Source organism: Physella acuta, unplaced genomic scaffold (assembly GCF_028476545.2).
Source record: "Physella acuta isolate Inbredline_101_S28 unplaced genomic scaffold, ASM2847654v3 ptg002188l, whole genome shotgun sequence".
NCBI lineage: Eukaryota > Metazoa > Mollusca > Gastropoda > Physidae > Physella > Physella acuta.
The window spans coordinates 23,841-42,478 of NW_026733689.1; the positions used below are offsets into that span (position 1 = coordinate 23,841).

Below are 18,638 nucleotides of genomic sequence, written 5' to 3' on the forward strand. Positions count from 1 at the left end.
ATTTTATTACTACAATGTGGAGAGTGTGTATATTTTATTTTGAATGTATGTCTTAGAAAAATGATTGCATAAAAATCTGAAGGGTGGATAAAAAAATTAAACTATGTATACATGTGACATGTCTTATATTTAGTTTATCTCAGTTCCTGATCCATTTGACACATTCAACCCTCTACCCACCCCTTTTCTTTTAGTTTATCTCAGTTCCTGATCCATTTGACACATTCAACCCTCTACCCATCCCTTTTCTTTTAGTTTTTCTCAGTTCCTGATCCACTTGACACATATTCATTCAACCCTCCACCCATCCCTTGTCTTTTAGTTTATCTCAGTTCCTGATCCATTTGACACATTTTCATTCAACACTCTACCCATCCCTTGTCTTTTAGTTTATCTCAGTTCCTGATCCATTTGACACATTCAACCCTCTACCCATCCCTTGTTTTAGTTTATCTCAGTTCCTGATCCATTTCACACATTCAACCCTCTACCCATCCCGTGTCTTTTAGTTTATCTCAGTTCCTGATCCATTTGACACATTCAACCCTCTACCCATCCCTTGTCTTTTAGTTAATCTCAGTTCCTGATCCATTTGACACATTCAACCCTCTACCCATCCCTTGTCTTTTAGTTAATCTCAGTTCCTGATCCATTTGACACATTCAACCCTCTACCCATCCCTTTTCTTTTAGTTTATCTCAGTTCCTGATCCACTTGACACATTTTCATTCAACACTCCATCCCTTGTCTTTTGAAATCAACTCTGGGGTTCACTGGTTAATTAATACAATATCAAGTTAAGTTTAGCACTCGTGATCTAATGGGTTTTTATTGAAAATAGATGTGGATAGTAATTTACAAACTTTTACTCATAATCAGGCTACAAAACATGTTTTGATGGACCCAACAATAGGGGGGGGGGTTGAACAAATATTTTTATGAATAGGTTAAGGAAAACACTGGAGAAAAAAGTTTTGAAATTAAAAGAAAATTGGATTTAATATTTACCAATGAAACTTATATTTTAAAATAAATATAAATGCTAATTGTGCTCCATCGTTTTGGATGGTGATATTTACTTAATTTACACTTTTTACAGTGACACCCCTATATAAAGTTACCAGGGTCATGTTACGGACAAATATAACCTGTCTAAGAAAATTCAAAATGCAAGCATCGGTTGCATAAAAAATATTCTTATGGGCATGGTATCATTCATAAAAAGTATCAGCTCTCTATTAGAAACTCACTAAACCACATGGACCTTAATAATAGAGGTGGATGTTATAGGATTTACGAGCCTGATGACAGCAAATATCTCATCTGTAAGGGGGGGTTTTGGAGAACCCAGAAAGTCTGCATTTTCCTTCACAGAGAAACCTGATACATACAACTATTTGGCCTGTTCTAGATGAAGAACATAATTGATGTATAGAGTGTATCATTGCTATAGAAGCAAGGGCCTAATGTGGCATCTCTTGGAGTTATTTTCTGAAAAATAAATAGATCATAGATGTGAGATACTTTACACTGAAGTAAGATGGCTATTGAAAGGGAAGTGGTTGAACAGATATATGGAACATATAGTTAGTAATGTTATAAGCATTCAACCTGAACAAAAATATGTTAACGGTTGATTACTTTTTGCTAACCACTAACTAAATAGTAGTACTAGATTACCAAAAATAAAGTAAAACACTTTTGAATCCTTAAGGCAAGTTAAGGGCATGGGTGGGTGATGAAAACAAAAATGCCTATTTCTAAACCTAATGCTATAATATTTAACATATAGTTATGACAAAAAGTCAAAAACTTAAAAAAATGGCTGAAAATTTCATGCTGTTGCCATGGTGATTTTATTTACCTTTTTAACATTGAAATAACTAAAAGATGGCTTATGCTAAACCAATAAAAACTTACAGAATTATAGAGATACAAGTTGGTAGCATTCATGATAGATTACATTTTCAAATACTTTTGTTTTTACAATTTTTTTTTCTGAAAATCACATTTAAAAAAACTAAACTTGTGCATAAAAATACACAATTTTACACTTACTCTTTTGAGTAATAATTGTAATTATTATATAGTATTAGGTTTAGAAATAAGCATTTTGGTTTTCATCACCAGTCCATGCCTTTAATTTAATTATTTAGTGACCTTTTTAGTGCTGCAAAATCCCCCCCCCCTCCTGCTCATTAAAGAAACTTGAATCAACCTATGGTGGAATTTAATGATCAAGCAAGAAACAAAAGCAAGACTCGGGTAACATGAATTTTATTGAACAAGCTAATTTCATCCAACCATAGGCATGTCACATATTTTTCAAGACAGGAAAAATTGGGTTAACCATCAACCCACACATTCATCAACATATGGAACAATGAGTGGTTTGTAGCTGAGAATTGACCATCCATACAGAAAAGCCAATCAATAATTGTATGCTGAAGGTACCTATTGTCAGGAGATATGTACAATGAATTAAAAATTACATGACAGAACAAAGTGCTGTACTCTGTCAAGTTTCTCATATTTACTTGTTCATACACTACTAATGAAGAAAGGCAGAACATTAAAAGTAGTCTAAATCTATATAGATTAACTGATAATTTATCATATACCAAGTACCCCAAGTGACATGGAAAAAAGTAAATTATGCTTGTTATAATAAGAGAACAAGAAGTGATTGTTTTACATAATTTTAATGTTTTACCATTTTAAAATAGCTGAGATAGCTCAAAAATATTTTCTGGATAAAGCTGTCTGATCATAGATTTAAAAACAACAGAAGGAATTTTATTGACAAGGATGAATCAAGTTATACATTTATTTGATTATGTCATACAAACAAAGAAGAAAGTGTTTCAGAAACCAGCCATCTGTTTCTGAATTATTTAACAATGTATTCAAAATAACATGCAAGAGATAACAGCACAGTTTATGTAACTAAAGTTAGAATATACAGCATCAAACTGTCTAGATGAGGAGTTACTGGGTATCTTAGAATTAAGAATACATGAAATCCCCTGCTTCTCTATAAACATAATTAAAAATTGAAAACAAAAATGGAAGCCTACAACTCTTCCATTTCTTTGTGGATTATAAAAAAAATGTTTTAATGTATTACAATGGCTGATGTTTTAAAAATTTATATCTTAAATATATTTTCATCAGATTTTTCTAAATCAGTTATTGTAATACAGTAGACATTCTATGAAAAAATATTAACATCAAAAAATATAATTTGGTTTTTAAAAACAGAATTCAAAAATTAAGTTTGTCTTTTAAAATGAGCTCAATGCACTACAAACTGGCATGTTACTATTTCCCGTTAAAAGGAATTGTCGAAGCTAAAACAACCCACAACAAATAAAAAAGAACAAAAAAAATTAATCTTCCATATAAACTTTGGTTTTCATTAATACAAAAGTAAACATCCCTGTTCCATTAATTTGATTGAACAAGTCAAAATACCTAACCCCACAAAAAAATTATCACTTTTTTCTATTCATTCTTGATTTTAATCATACATATTTAAAAGGCATAAATATTTTAAATTAAAAAAAAAACTTTTCCAATACAACAATAAATATAAATAGTCATAAGAATTATGAAATGACTGTGCATCAGTGTATAACTTAGTAATGTACTTGTTAGTTGCCTTACAGCTTGTAGATCCTTAACACTACTGTAATAAATCATGTTTAAACCTAAGTAATGTTTAAACAATTACAACCTTCATGCACAAGTGGGACCACACCTAGGCATGTCAATTAGAATGGAAGCAGAACTCTTATCTTTACATTTGTTCCATTCAATGAATTCATAAGTAACACTCATTACCTTTAATTTCTAAGATATGAATGTGTATATACATTCATATGTATTTATGTGTATACACACGCACAAATAAGGTCAGTGTGTATTTTTAATCATTTGGAAAAAAAAAGCCATCACACATTTCACATGCTTTCAAAAAAACCACTTTCATGTACATGTATCTACATTTCTATACAATCAAGAAAGTTCTTCATTGCCACTGTCTTCATCTTCATTCAAGTATGCAAATTTGTTTGTATCAGAAAAATCCTGAGGAATTAATAGAATATCAAAATTACTTGTAATAAGAAAACATTGATTTTTTAAAAGTAACCTCTCAAAATATTTTGTCTAAACCCCAATATATATATAAATATATATATATATATATATGTTTTGAAATACATGGCTCAACCCTTACCTTTGTTTTGGTCTCCTCATATTTAGGCATTTCATCTATTGATTTAGGAAGTGACTTTTCTTTAGGTCTATAAAAATAAAATTACAACAAATAATATAACTGTTCATTGGGTAAAATATTACAATGAAATAAACATTTTAAAACAAGCTTAAAGACTTACTTTGACTTTGAGATGTCTGGTCGCTTTGTAGCTAAAATAAAAACAAGAAAAGAAAATTGTTTAATGTGTCATCTGTTTTTGACTTCCACAACAAAGAAAAATATTTTTTTTCTCAACACGCTAATAATTCATTTAACCATTTGATATTCACATTGAACTTGTAGGCATGTACAAAAAAAGATTTTTTCATGTGGACTATTGTGGGGTTTCTGCTGAATTAGAACATCCACACATCCAAGTATTTAACGTAAATACATTAATGCTTTCAAAGAATATTTCAGTTTTCTGCATTCAAACTGCATAAATTGAACAGCAGTTGTCTACCTACCAAGATTGGCCAGAAAAAAGGCAGCTAGTTAAAAGTTACAAAGTTGATTGGAAGCAGAAAACAATCAGCAGATGAAAATCTCTGTAGTAATTCTACTTCCTATCTATTACTTTCAAGGAAATAAACCTACATTTTATGTTGGAGTTTCAATTTGACACAGATAAATTTGACGACATTGATTTTTTTCAGCATTAATAGTAAAATTATTAGTGAAGACAATTCTTAAAAACTGAAACTCTACAGTGAGACTGGTACGTTGTTGATTTTAGTATTCATCACATTAAAAATAATGTGAACAAAACATTGACTAAAAAGGAACCAGAACATTATAATGCAACAGATATTTTAAAATTAATGCTAAATAATGAGATACTAAATAGTTGCTTTTTTTAAACTACTTAAAAACAGCAGAAAATTTCAGATTCAAATGTGCTGATGAAGGTAATCTGATGTGGAAGTCACATACCTGCTGTAAGTATATTACTGTTTTAGAGGTCACCCGCATGGACCCAAACCCATCCCCTCTCTAGTCCACACCTCAATAAAATGCTTACTATTGCCAAAGTCCCCCTTTCCCTCCTCCAGAAAATAAAATTGACAACTGTCAAACTTTAGTATATATTCAACCTAGGTAGGACATGATTTAACTTACGAGGACCATTCTGGCTAAGCTTGTCAGTAGGTTTTTTCCCATCTGATCTTGCAGACCCACCTCTTCCTCTACCTTTTGAATCTCCCCAGGCATTTGAAGGCTAAAGTCAAACAAATGACATTTAGTTATTGCTTAATTCATTTCAGCATCGTTTTACTGAAAATTAGATTTTCTACTAGCTAGCTTTTTCAATATACGCATTTAAATGACTTACTTTTGGAGGTGTAATTTCTTTTTTCTCTGCTGGTATTGCATTGTTAGATACATTAGAAGTGTTAGATGATGAAGATGATAGAGCACCACCATCTTTCTTTTTCATCCATGGGTTATCTTTGGGTGGTGGGGCTGGCACAAGTTTAGGAGCAGGCTCATTTGATTTCACAGAAGATGGGGATTTGCATTCCTCTTTAGCTCCTCCATCATCAGAAGTATAAGAATGTTCACTATCTCTTCTTGAAATAGGTGCTGTCAAGTTAAAATATTTTTACTGAGCTTTTTAAAACATGATTTTGTGTGTACAATTTTTTTTTAATAAAAGCACTCATCAGAATACAAGAAATAGCTCACTCAGTCAATTTCAGATGAACTATGCCAATTTCTTTGAATCATCACATATGAAGTATTTTATTGTAATTCTACCATTTTTACCATTATAATGAATAGAACCCACCATTTGTTTTTCTCAATAAGATCATATATGTATTAAAATTTCCCATAACAAAAATCCCTGTTTTTCCTATCAACCTATTCATGACCAGTGCAAGTTTTCACACTAAATTTTGTGGTGACAACCCAAATATACTTCCAAAAAAATTTGTGTTGATAATTTAAAAGTTTAACATTAGGTAGGGGATATTAATTTTCTTAAATTTCTTTAAGCATCCTTAATTAATGTAATGTAAGGGTTATTCAAAATAATTATGTTAAATTCACCCAAAAATAACTGCAGTTTTGTGCCAAATAAGTTTCCCCCATTGTTATTAGAAGTCAAATGTTTGGTATCTAATACTGAACCCGATCAATTAAGCATGTATTAAAGATTTGCTGTTTTATTTAAAAAATGAATCGATCATGTTCAAGATCAAATATTTTAAAACATTTACATTACCAATGTAAAAAACTTCTAAAAATCAGTTTAAAGAATTATTTTTCTTAATAGAATAGAGTGATATCACAAAACAACTCATTGTATCTTCTGATTTCAAATTCTTATTTTTAAGTTGTAAAAAATTATATAAGTCAAAAAGCTTGTTAAAAAATTAATGTCATTAAAATTAGGCTTAGATAAATTATAAGGTGGTTACAAACTAAAAAAAAAGTAGGCTAATTTTATGTTCTGACAACAATATTGGTTAAAAGAACAGGCAGTTTAAAAAAGTTATCTTTAATGAGGTATATAACATTTCTATTGATGATTCTGAAACTGTTTTTAATGAACACAAAAAAATTGAATTTACTTTCATCATAAGACAGCTGGCTTACTAAAAAGGAAAAGGCAAATGTGCAGTACAAATTGTATTTTAATATTTCTAGATGTGTGAACCACTTCTATAACTTTGCTTTTAAATAGTTTTTATTATTATTACAGTATACTTTGTATTTGCTTCAAATTTGGTATAGTTTAAAAGCTGGAACATTTCAGTTCTAGAATATTGCATCTTTAATTCACCATGATCTACTCTAACATTGAATGGGTTTAATTACATGAAAATTTGGGGTGTTTATATTTATCCAGTTATATATCTATAAATTGTAAAACTTCTTTCAACAAAAAAGGAAAGTGTGACCATTTTAAAAAATCTAAATCATTGCAATCCAGTTGCTATAAACCATATGATCTCAGATCTGCATTGGACAACAAGATACACCACTGAATTTGTATTTAATAGAATCAAACTTCACCCATGAATAAACCTTATGTAATGAATTTAAACAATTACAGGGATCTAGGCAAATTATAAACCAACACCAACTACGAATCAGAACACTACTTCATACCAGGTTTTATTGTAATGCTGGAAACATAAGTCAAACTGTTCTTTCGTCTGCGCTCAGGCAGAGCTTAAACATTAAAATTAGTTGAGGTAAATTTAATTAATTTTAAACACTCTTAAGAATAAGGAAAACTTCAATCAAGTAGATAATGAAGCAACGATTGTCTTACCTGATCTTTCACCACTAAGCCGCCTGTTGTCACCTCCATAGCTGTCTCCACTTCTTCTGCCTCTGTCTGAATCTGAATCTCTTCTATGACTTGTATGACTGAAATTTTAAAATGGGTCTGAATCAGAATCTTTTTACAAACATGTATGATTTAAAATTGGTGTCAATCAATCTTTGAAATTATTTAATCTAGTACAACAATGATAAGTGACTGTCAAATTTCTCAATATTACACAGCTCATTTAAAAAACAAAACACTTTAAATATATAAATATACCTATGATCAACTTCATCTTTATGTTTTAACTTCTCTTCAATCTGTTTTTCTCTGGCATAAGTGTCAACAGGTTTAGCAGCACCAAATATTGAAGACCTTGCTGCAGGTTGATTTTCTTTATTCTCAACAGGTTTAGTACGAGGTTTAAGATTCAAAACTGGACGCTCCTTTGGACCATCTCTGTGTTCTATAATCAAAATTAATATATTATTAATATTTAACATTAATTTATTTCATTTGTTTTCTGCCATTCAATAGCAATACTGATAAATATTTAATGAAACATAGCAGCATTAATTGTTTTCCTATTTGATCTTTGAGTTGTTTTTTTTTATCTTTTTTTTTCAACCTCATAATGGCATCAAATAAGCTGATATAAGCTAACAGGATGTTTTAATTCTTTAGTGAGTTTTGAGTTCAATAACATTCTAAAACATAACCAACCTTGACTGCCATCCCTGCTTCCAGTACTGTTTAAAAAGAAAAAACAAAAACATACTAAAAAAATGTGTATAAATAAGTAGTTGAAACTAAGAGGTCATCAGATTACAAAAAAAGCTATTACAAAATAAAAGCTGCTATAACCAGTCAAACTATACCTAGTCAATTTCATCATTCTTAGTCTTTGCAGTATGTGCAATCAGGTTTTATAACACATTTTTCACACAAGATGAGAATTTATCAAAGCTTTTTTTTTTCAGAAAAATAAATCTCAATCTATCAAAGTTTATTCAGATGAACTATGCCAAATTTTTTTATCATCATTAAAAAGCTTGATCATTGCATTTAAAAAACTACTTAAATATTTGCTGGACTACATACTAAATCATGGCACTAGTAACCTTACAACTTACGGTCTTTCTGTATTATCTTCTCTTCTGCCTCTTTGAAAGTCTTCTCTACGATTATCATCTCTTCTACCTCCATAGCGGTCCTCAAAACCACTGCTCCCACCTCCCCTTGATCCAAAGCGACCTTCAACAGTAAAGAAAATACTTACTTAAAAACTGTTTAGATTATCTTAATAATGAGGATAAAAAGAAAGAAAAAAAGGTGCTATGATAAGTCTTTAAACAGATCATACCATCCAGTTAGTGAAAGGACTATGCAGACACTTCAAATACTGAAATGAGATGAGTTATTAACTGGCTCCTTTACTTTGTGAACAATACAATTTTCAAAAATATGTATATGAATCAGAATATTGCAGCTTTAATGGAATAGCTTAGCAAACATCACAAGTGTGTTAACCCATAAATGTCTGGTGCAGCTCTCTGGCTCTAATCAACCCATACATCTGACCATGCTATCCCTACACATATCTAGCTTATGGAAACAGGAGAGCTCTACTTCGCCTACAAGCCTCAAACCGCATCATAAAATTTTTTAACAATACATTTAACAAAATAGAAGTCACCATTATTATAATAAAGCTTTTTTCAGATATGTAAGAGGTATCAGTCATAATATATTCAGATGAACTATGCCGATTGTTTATCATCATCAAAAAGCTTGACTTTTTTTTAAATCCACTCTTGAGGATTTTCAAGTGACAATTGTAACTGCTATAATCTAATTCATAAGTGCTCTTTATTCTCTTTAGCTGTATCTACAACTGTTATTACTAGTACTCACCACCATCCTCTTTATCACGATTAAAACCATAACCTCGACTAGATCTGTCTCCACCATACCCTCTATCTCTATCACCACCATATCCTCGATCACGATCACTGTAGCTGCTTCCACCCCTGTCTCTATCACTGAAACCTCTATCTCCACCATACCCTATAAATAAATATAAATATTAGATCTATATCAGAACCAATTTTTTCAATTTTTAACAAGAAGAACTGAGTTTTCATACTAATTCCCCATTTCAAACTTTAAACACCACTAAGTGGAAACAACTTTTGTCTAAGACACATTGAACAAAAATGGTTTTACATACCTCTATCACCTCCAAAACCTCGATCCCTATCCCTATCTCCTCCAAAACCTCGATCCCTGTCTCTGTCTCCTCCAAAGCCTCGATCCCTGTCTCCTCCAAAACCTCTGTCCCTGTCTCCAAAGCCTCTATCTCTCTCCCTGTCTCCTCCGAAGCCTCTATCTCTGTCTCCTCCAAATCCTCTATCCCTGTCACGATCTCCAAAACCACGATCTCTGTCACGATCACCACCAAAGCCACGGTCACTGAATCCTCTACTTCCTCTTTCTTTATCAAAACCACCACTTCCTTTGTCCCTGTCCCCATATCTTGCCCCTCTGTCAGAATCTCTGCTACTACCTGAGGATGCAAAAAGAAGACAACAGTAAGAGAATATTCCAGCAGAATTTAAATTTTAGTTTAGCTACACTATCATCATAACTTACTATCTAAGCTGGCAGGTTCACGCCTCCTCCAGTCCCCTTCTGTCCTGTCAGGTTCATTGCTGCGTCCACCTCCTAAACCACCACCACCACCACGACCCTCTTGGTTTTTTTCTGTGGCCAGATCAACACGAATTGAGCGACCCATATACTCCTGATGAGAAAAATGATATAAGTTCAAAAGACAACAGACAGACAACCTCTAGATATGACTACTATTGGGCAAGGTTTACTGCATCTAAATGTTAAATCTATTTTATGCCAATTTGATTTTCTCTTTAAAAAATGTAATGATCTGACAATAAGTACAAAAGAAAAGAATAACGCCATGCGTTTGTTCAATATCATTAACTAGCACTATAAGCAGGACTGCTTGTAAAACAATAGACCATCCACAGAGGAATGAAAGGCAGGAAGCGAGCTAAGTAGATGATGAACTGGAAGCCTTAATATTAAAAATACATTAATAGAATACCAAAAAGAGAATCCTTTTCGACAACCTGGTAAACATCTCATGTAAGGTGATCAAAAGCCTGAAATTCTATTTAATTTGTTAAATAGAATAGCACTTACCTTTTCATTGTAAGTTAAAGCCTCCAAAAGAGATTCTCTGTTTTTAAAATCCACATAAGCATAGCCTCGTGGACGCCCTCCATCAGTTATTATTCTAACCATTTCAACCTTAAATATGAAATATATAATTTTGTGAAAACTACTCACAACAATTTGTATGTAACTTGTTGCTACAGAGACTAAGCAATAAGATCTTATATGCTGTCCCCTAACGGTTTTAACATTTTATTTAAATCTAAAATGAAATTGGTAAATTAATGTGAAATATTGGACAACATTTTTTAAAAATTCAAATCGGTAAAAATTGATCACTACGCTTTTCAGATAAAAAAAATCTGTCACAATTTATTCAGATGAACTATGCCAATTTTTTTATCATCATAAAAGCTTGTCTTTTTGTATGGACACTTAAAGTATTCTAATTTGGTGCAAAAAGATATCATTCCTAGGTAGATACATATATACAGAGATTCATGTATTTTGCAAAAACAAAAATAAGTAATTTAAATTACCTCTAATTTACTAAATAGGGCTGATAAATCACTCTCTTTGGCATCATATGAGATATTTCCCACATAAGCAGAATAAGGTCCATCCTTTGGAATTTGAGATATGTCCACCTTTGGCCCCATGGCTGCCTTAGGGGCAGTAGGTAAAGTTGAGCGATCAAATTTAATCGGAACTTCATAATCATCTAGAAGAATAAATGTAATTGTATTTTTTTTAAAGAAATGTATAAACAATTAGCAAATGTGTTATGACTTCTAAAAAATGAATGAAAATTGTTGTAATATTAAGACTTTTATTATTACACATATTTAACTGCAAAATTTTACATATTTTTTATAACACAACTAGTATCATAATATATAAAACCCTGTGTGCACACTTCTCTCTTCTCGCCACAACATTTTTGAGGCTATGTGTTCAGCGATATTGAGAATTCAAAGCTATGGACTTTTGTTAAAAATAATATGTTGGATGTTTTAAATGTATAAAATAAATTTTATTTAAAGAAAGAATAAAAGTAAAGCAATATTTGAATCTAGAAACACATTTTTAATTATGCAACAGGAAAAGTGTTTATTGTTGTGACAAGGACGTCACATGTTTAAACTACGGAAAATACATAAAACTAATGGTGTCATCTTCCTATTTTAGAATATGAAGAAATGAACAATTTCATTCAAATTTGATTTAGATGTATAGATCTACTTATCAAGATGTATGCTATAAAATGTATACAATTTTCTTGGCCAAAAGCAATAGAAGCTTCTTTTTAAAAAAGCAACAGCCTGGTATTCAACAGAATCATTTAGTCTCTCAATCAGTGTGTGCATTTAATATGGTGTTGACTAATAATGTATATAATTTGGTTTAATTTTTCTAAAAAGTATTGGTAGCCTGTCATTTTAAATGTGTTGGATTTTTAGCTATTTAGTTATTTCTTTGCTTTGTCTCTAATATCATTCAACATGTAGTAAAGCACATTGCATTTGACCAATAACTATTTTAGAAAATATTTTTCTCAAACAAGTATAACATTTAAATATATAGGCCTGTAATGGGTACCAACAGCTAGTGGTTAATAGTTCACTTTGATAAATTAAATGAAGCATAAATTGCTAATTCAACATGAAGTAATAAAAAAAACCTACCATCAGGATTCTCTGATAGAAGAGCCCAATTTTGACTCTTAGGCTCTGAGAAGCCATCATTTTGGGCAAGAAACTGATCTAATGTCAGTGTCTTCTTGCCTTCCTTCTTCTTCTTTTTCCCTGAATAAGAGAGATAAATGTCATTATTTAATAGATAGGGTTTGATTAGCCTTTGATCAACAGCTTCATCCTAAAATAACAGATTTAAAAATTAGAGGAACATAATGAATGAATAATGCTACTAGAATCACCAGATAAGTTTAAAATCAAATGTCATAGTTATGACATACAATCAGTTCTTGTGCGTGACAGCCCTACTTCATTGTGTACATGACACAAACTGAGAACTTATTCTCTTCAAAGGCAACTTTACTATTTTGTAGAATCACAAGTATAACTCATGAACATACCCTTGGGGCCTGAAGCTGGTTTGGGCACAGATTCATCTTGTGGAGGATCTAAAAAAAATGCCTTTTTATTAATAATAAGTTTGGGTCTTTCTAAATGTTATATTTATTTTATACACCGTTCTAAAAAATAACTTTTTAAGGTAATGAAAGGACAAAGTTGCTGGGGGCTCTTAATGATAATAAGCAAACAAATGTGAAGACATCAAAGATAATCAAAATGCAATCTCTGGTATGTTGTGCATTTAGCATAATAAATAGTAAATTACTGGAAAAACATAACTTAAAACAAAGTATAAATTAGTAATGACTTCAAAAACAGCTCAAAAGCTTTATTTACCACAAAAGCTTTCTTTACGTAACCTTACAAAGCTTTTAACAGAAAGGTGTCGTGAGTGACAAATTTTAAATTACGTAACTTTGTTTTAAAGGAGCTAAAACCCTAAAAATAAGAGCCTAGTGGATTAAATATGAATGTCTATTATTTATTGGTCATGTTTAACTAGAAAATTAAGTAGCCTAAATTTTGGATTTTGCAAGAATAACTACTATTAATTAGTGGTCATGCATAAATTGAAAATTGAGTAGGCCTAAATTTTAGATTTAGCTAGAATAACTACTGTAAGTCAACTTGATTCTCAGATCTCTTGTTGGAGATTATTTTAGCGCACCAAGTTTCAGTGTTACACTAATGTTGAAAAATGCTAGGCTTGCAGTCAGTTCATTTAGACCAATAGAAGAAACAGAATTAATAAAAATAATAGGCCAACTGCTTTATGAGAGTTATTAGGCCTATAAATGACAAAAAAAATTAGGTCCTTGTAAATTCCAAACCCAAAAATGTTTATATTTACAAATCCAGGAAACAAAAAGATTTGGTTCTATTCTTGTATCAAGAAAACTGGTTATACTAATCTATATATATAATTCTCCTCTTCGAGCCGTTAGAAAACAAGCTGCAAACGCTCTCCCTACCTCCCCACCCCTACATGGTTTTAGTGAGCTGTGTTCACTCTAAATGTTTACAAGCAGAGCCAACGATTTTAAACGTAGGGGGGGGGGAGGGGGGGAAGGAAGGGGGGGGGAGGTTATGTCCTTAACGAGCTACTTATAGTGTTTTAAAGAAATATTTTCAGTGTCAGCGTTGGTACTGTCGAATTCACAAATTATGAATTATTGAAAATTAGAAACTAAATAGCGGCGTATGTTATGCCGCGGGCCGGCTCGTAATATATAATTGGCTAATAGGCCCAATAATCTTGCCTACCAGTTTCTAAACAGTTGCTTTAATGACTTAATTTAAATTTTGTAAGGAAAAAATCATCTTGTTTCCAACAGTTAAAAAAACAATTTGACATCTAGATCTAGCTAGATCTCAGGGCTTAACCTAGATCTTAATTTAAAATCTAGATCTAGATTAAGATCTAAATTGCTTTATTTTAATATGGCCTTTAAAATTTTAAGTATTTTTTAGTTTAAGATTAGAATTAGATCTAGAATCTAGATCCAAATTTTGGCAGTGTTGGAATTGGCCAAAATATATATTAATATTACTCGCTAACCTGGAGGCGTGGCAGGTTGCTAACAACAATAGGGCATACACACCGGATGCGTGACTTCTGATGCATTTTCATCTTAGTTCCAGTGACCTTCTTAGAATTACTGTTTAAAATGTTTACCACGAGCAAAATGGCGGGGTTTTCACGTTATAAAAATAAACTATAGGCCTAGGTGGCAGGGCTATGCCAGAAAAGCATATTTATATTTTATATAGGCCTATTTTAGATTTAGTGAGAAAAACTAACAATATTTTTTTATTTGGCCTAGGGCCTAAATAAAATTTAAGTTGTTAAACTATGTTTAGTAGCGAGGCTCACTAACTCGAAAGCGTCCTTGGTTGCTAACCAGAACATGGCTACCACACCTTGGCCTACGATTGGGCAATTTTTTCAGCTTTGTTCGAGAGACCACCTTAACATTAACAATAATTATCACGCGAAAAATGGCGTTTTTTTTGCGTATTTTAAGCTATCTGAAGATGACAAAGCTATTTTTGCCAGAAAAAAAAATTAAAATTTGCTTCCGACAATGTAGGTCAAACGTAAACATGGGTATAGTTTGAGTTGTTTAAAAACTTTAAATAATGGTCTGTTAGGTGTCCAAATGGCACTGTACGGTAGGCTATTATTAGACTGATCGTTTAGTGAAAAAATATTGTAATTATTTTATAACCATTTTAAGAAATCGGCGCCCAAAAAAGGTCACTGAAAGCACGTAATTTTTAATTGTGACGTCATCGCTATTGTGATGGATGCTGTACGGAAGTATGCGCAATAGACGCTAAAAGGGTTGTATATTATTTCAAATGGGCTCACAATTTGGCCTTGATTTCCTGCGTAATTAGGCTAATTGAGAATCATTAGTGATCTTTTACCTGGCCATGTGATGATAGGTATCTTACAAGGCTATAAAAGCCCGCGAAACACATCGATCTACCCTTCAGATTGGTATTGGTGAGAGTATTTGATGCATACTTATTATAGCAAGGATAACTAACTTGAAAGCGTCTCTGGTTGCTAACAACACAGTAGCGTAGCGGGGGGGGGGGACACATGTCCCTTGGGCGCCGAGCTTAGGGGGCGCCAAAATGGGTTGGAAAAATAAATTGAAAGGTTGAGGGGGGTGAAAATTGAAAGTTTGAGGGGGGTGCAAATCAAAATCTCGAAGGGGGGGGGGGGTGCTAATCGAAAAGTTTGTCCCCGGGCGCCGGGAAGGGTCGCTACGCCTCTGTAAAAACAACATGGCATCCTAAACCGGACGCTTAGTTTCGGACATTTTTCTTGTCTGCCCAAGTGACTTTATAGGAATTCGTTTTTAAAATGTTTACCTCGTGAAAAATTGCGGTTTTTTCACATAATGTAAACAAACTATAGTTGGCAGTGCTAAATATGCCAGAGAAACGCTATAAATTGCTTTGGATAATGAAGACCGAAGCTCAAAAAGTGGTGCCAACAAACATTCGTAGATCTTTTTAAATATTAGCAACTACGATGTAGATTGGAAACCGAAAGTACATCAATATTAGATTTAACAGTCTGTGTAAAAATAAATCGAATATTACATGCGCTAATTTTTTAAAAAATTCTCCAAAACGGTCACCACCAGAAGTAAAAATTCCATAACCCACGTGACCGCTATTGGGCGGCAGACGTTCGCCTAGGTGGCTCTATCGACTCTTTACTACGTTTGTGTTGACGAGCGTTAAGTGAATATTTTCCAATTTTGATTTTTACATTGCTGGACAAATTAATTAAGTATTTCGATCTGAACACGGGAAGATAGGAATTAGTTGGTATTTCTGTAAAAGCCCGTAAACCTGTGATCTCGAGGTGAAACGCGATCTCGAAAAAGTCTAGGTGCTAAATTAATTACTTGATTTTATTATTACTAATTACTACTAGATCGAATTATAGTTAATATTATTTTCATTTGCTTTCATTTTTATATAATTGATTATTATGATTTAGATCCAGAAGGGCTAGGCTAATAAATTATAATAATCATATTAGAGGACAGCCTGCATAAACAAAAGTTTGCATTCTTAGATCTAGATCTAGTTGACACAGTACAGGGACTTGCGCACACGCTCGCGTGACGAAAGAACGCAAGTGGGCTCGTGACGAATTTGCATAATTTTTCACTCACAAGTGATCAACGTTAATGTGATAGGCGTAGCCTAACAATCTTTAAATAGATCTATCTAGATCTACACACCAGCTCTAGATACAAATTTAAGTATTAAAACTCCACCTGGATCTAGCTTCGGACGGGCGATGTTTCTCTCGTTGACAAAACAACGCGAGCGAGCCGTCACTACGCACAGCCTATGAGTGGCGATGTTTGGAATGCATTTCTGACTCACATGTGATGAAATTTAATGCAACGACAGTTTTAAAAATAAAAACAGATATTTTATTATGCCTATATACTTTTTTTAATATTTAAAACTCAGCCTAGACAAAGCTTCCATGCTGGATAAGGGAGGAGGGTTAGATTCCGCCGTTAACTCAATCTATGTATTATTATGCATAATTGTCCTAATTAAACATTCCTATTTACACTGATTAATCAAGACTGAATAAAACGTGAAAATGAATACCTTTAAAAAGTTTAGATCTATATATTTTTAAACATTTATACGTGATTATTTTTGGTTCATTCATTTGGCGTTTGCTAAAAATATAGTAAATAGATTACATAACCAAGTTACGAGTATCCTTTCGATTTCGTTTTATTGCAGCATACCTCCACTTCCCCCTCCCAACACATGATCCTTACGAACCTCCTAGGTAGTTTTCAGGTCAACTTTAGGAATCAGATCTCAGACTGGTTGTCATGGAAAAATCTTTCACAGCTAAGCTGTATGGCACCAATAATTAAAATCATGTATTTTAGTTCATAATGAGCTAAAATCATCAAATGTAGTGCCTAGTTAGTTAGAAAAATATCTCTAGCTTTTATTGGTATTGGTTAAAAAAACAAAAAATTAAAATTAAGATTTAGTGAGCCTCGCTAATGTTTAGGACCTAGAGGCCCTCAGCCTAAATCTAGATCTATTTTTTATAGTTTAGATATGAACCTTGATACACATCTGGGGTCTAAAATGGTTATTTTAATGTAGCAACCAAAAGTAGTCAATGGATGGGCGATCAGCCAGAATCGCCGGCCACACTGATAGTGCGTGCGGGCTCGTACATCAGCGTTCCGCTACGCCGTATGGCACACACTTTGTAACACTATGAAGCGAACAAACGTAGACATACATCAGTATGGAAAGTTGTTTAATGATAATATTTATTCTACAAAAACATAAATAGCAATGGAAGTTAAGAGTTATTTGCTATACGGAAGGAACATTCATTTAACACTAAATTCACATATACTCCAATTCACATGTCAGCTTACCTCCGGTATCCATTTTGCAAAGGCAGGAACGAAGTAAATGGGCAGTGACGTGCTTATATATATGTCAGATATTGGTCAGGACGCAAAGTCATCTGGGATCCTTATAGTATTACGACAACATAATTGTGACAGAAAATGCTTGGGATGACAGTATCAATATTCCAAATTTTTCTAATAATGCTAGATCTAGAAATAATTAATGATGTTAAATTATTTTTTCAAAAGAAATAATTTAGTTAGTTGAGCTTTGTAGAGCAAGAAGAAAAATCCGCTTCTATACAACACACATTTTAGTTAGGCTTACAAATTGGTAGAACAAGTCTGTCAAGTTAATCTTAATATTCTTAATTATAATTAAAATATCAGTTAAAACCAAATCTATATTAAGTAAATGTTCGTAAATAATTAGTATTAATAATATCATCACATTCGCTGTATGTTTTTGAAGCTATTGTTTAGAATAACATCTATGAATCATAAACTATAATGGGAGTCGCCTTTTGTTAATTAGATACACAGTGGTACCTCTGCATTCGATTGCCCTGACATACGAGCGATATTTTGCTTTGAAATGAGAACAAAGCTGAATCAGTGGGTTTCACACTTTGTGGAAAAGAACAAATCGAAACACCATATATTTAGGATTTGCTGTCTGTTTGTGAAGGACGGTATTCTATTGGTATTCTCCATGTATCGGAGCCATAAAGCAGTACTGAAAGATGATTGAAAACCAGAGTGTTTCTTTGCATTCTCTTTCATTATGTTTTTATACATCATTTGTTATTTATAATTACATTTTTGTTTATAAAAAACACGTAACAAAATCAAGTATGGCGGCATCTTAG

General features: G+C 32.4%; 1 protein-coding gene across 4 annotated transcripts; it reads right to left on the reverse strand.

Annotated features, from left to right (window-relative positions):
• Window positions 1-2,261: 2,261 nt before the first annotated feature.
• LOC131932498 (eukaryotic translation initiation factor 4B) lies at window positions 2,262-17,897 on the reverse strand. Of its 4 annotated transcripts, XM_059289414.1 has the most exons (17): window positions 17,794-17,826; window positions 12,832-12,879; window positions 12,422-12,541; window positions 11,276-11,457; window positions 10,764-10,871; window positions 10,194-10,344; window positions 9,772-10,107; window positions 9,456-9,608; window positions 8,675-8,795; window positions 8,265-8,290; window positions 7,821-8,007; window positions 7,545-7,642; window positions 5,595-5,845; window positions 5,381-5,480; window positions 4,401-4,431; window positions 4,241-4,307; window positions 2,262-4,089 (listed from the first exon to the last, which is right to left on the reverse strand). In XM_059289414.1, the coding sequence occupies exons 1-17, from the start codon at window positions 17,804-17,806 to the stop codon at window positions 4,018-4,020; spliced, it is 2,064 nt and encodes a 687-aa protein (XP_059145397.1). In that variant the 5' UTR covers window positions 17,807-17,826; the 3' UTR covers window positions 2,262-4,017. The 4 variants fall into 4 exon arrangements, with proteins under 4 accessions (XP_059145397.1, XP_059145398.1, XP_059145399.1 ...); XM_059289415.1 differs by lacking the exon at window positions 12,832-12,879 and having other exon boundaries at window positions 17,794-17,897; XM_059289416.1 differs by lacking the exon at window positions 9,456-9,608.
• Between the last annotated feature and the right edge of the window lie 741 nt (window positions 17,898-18,638).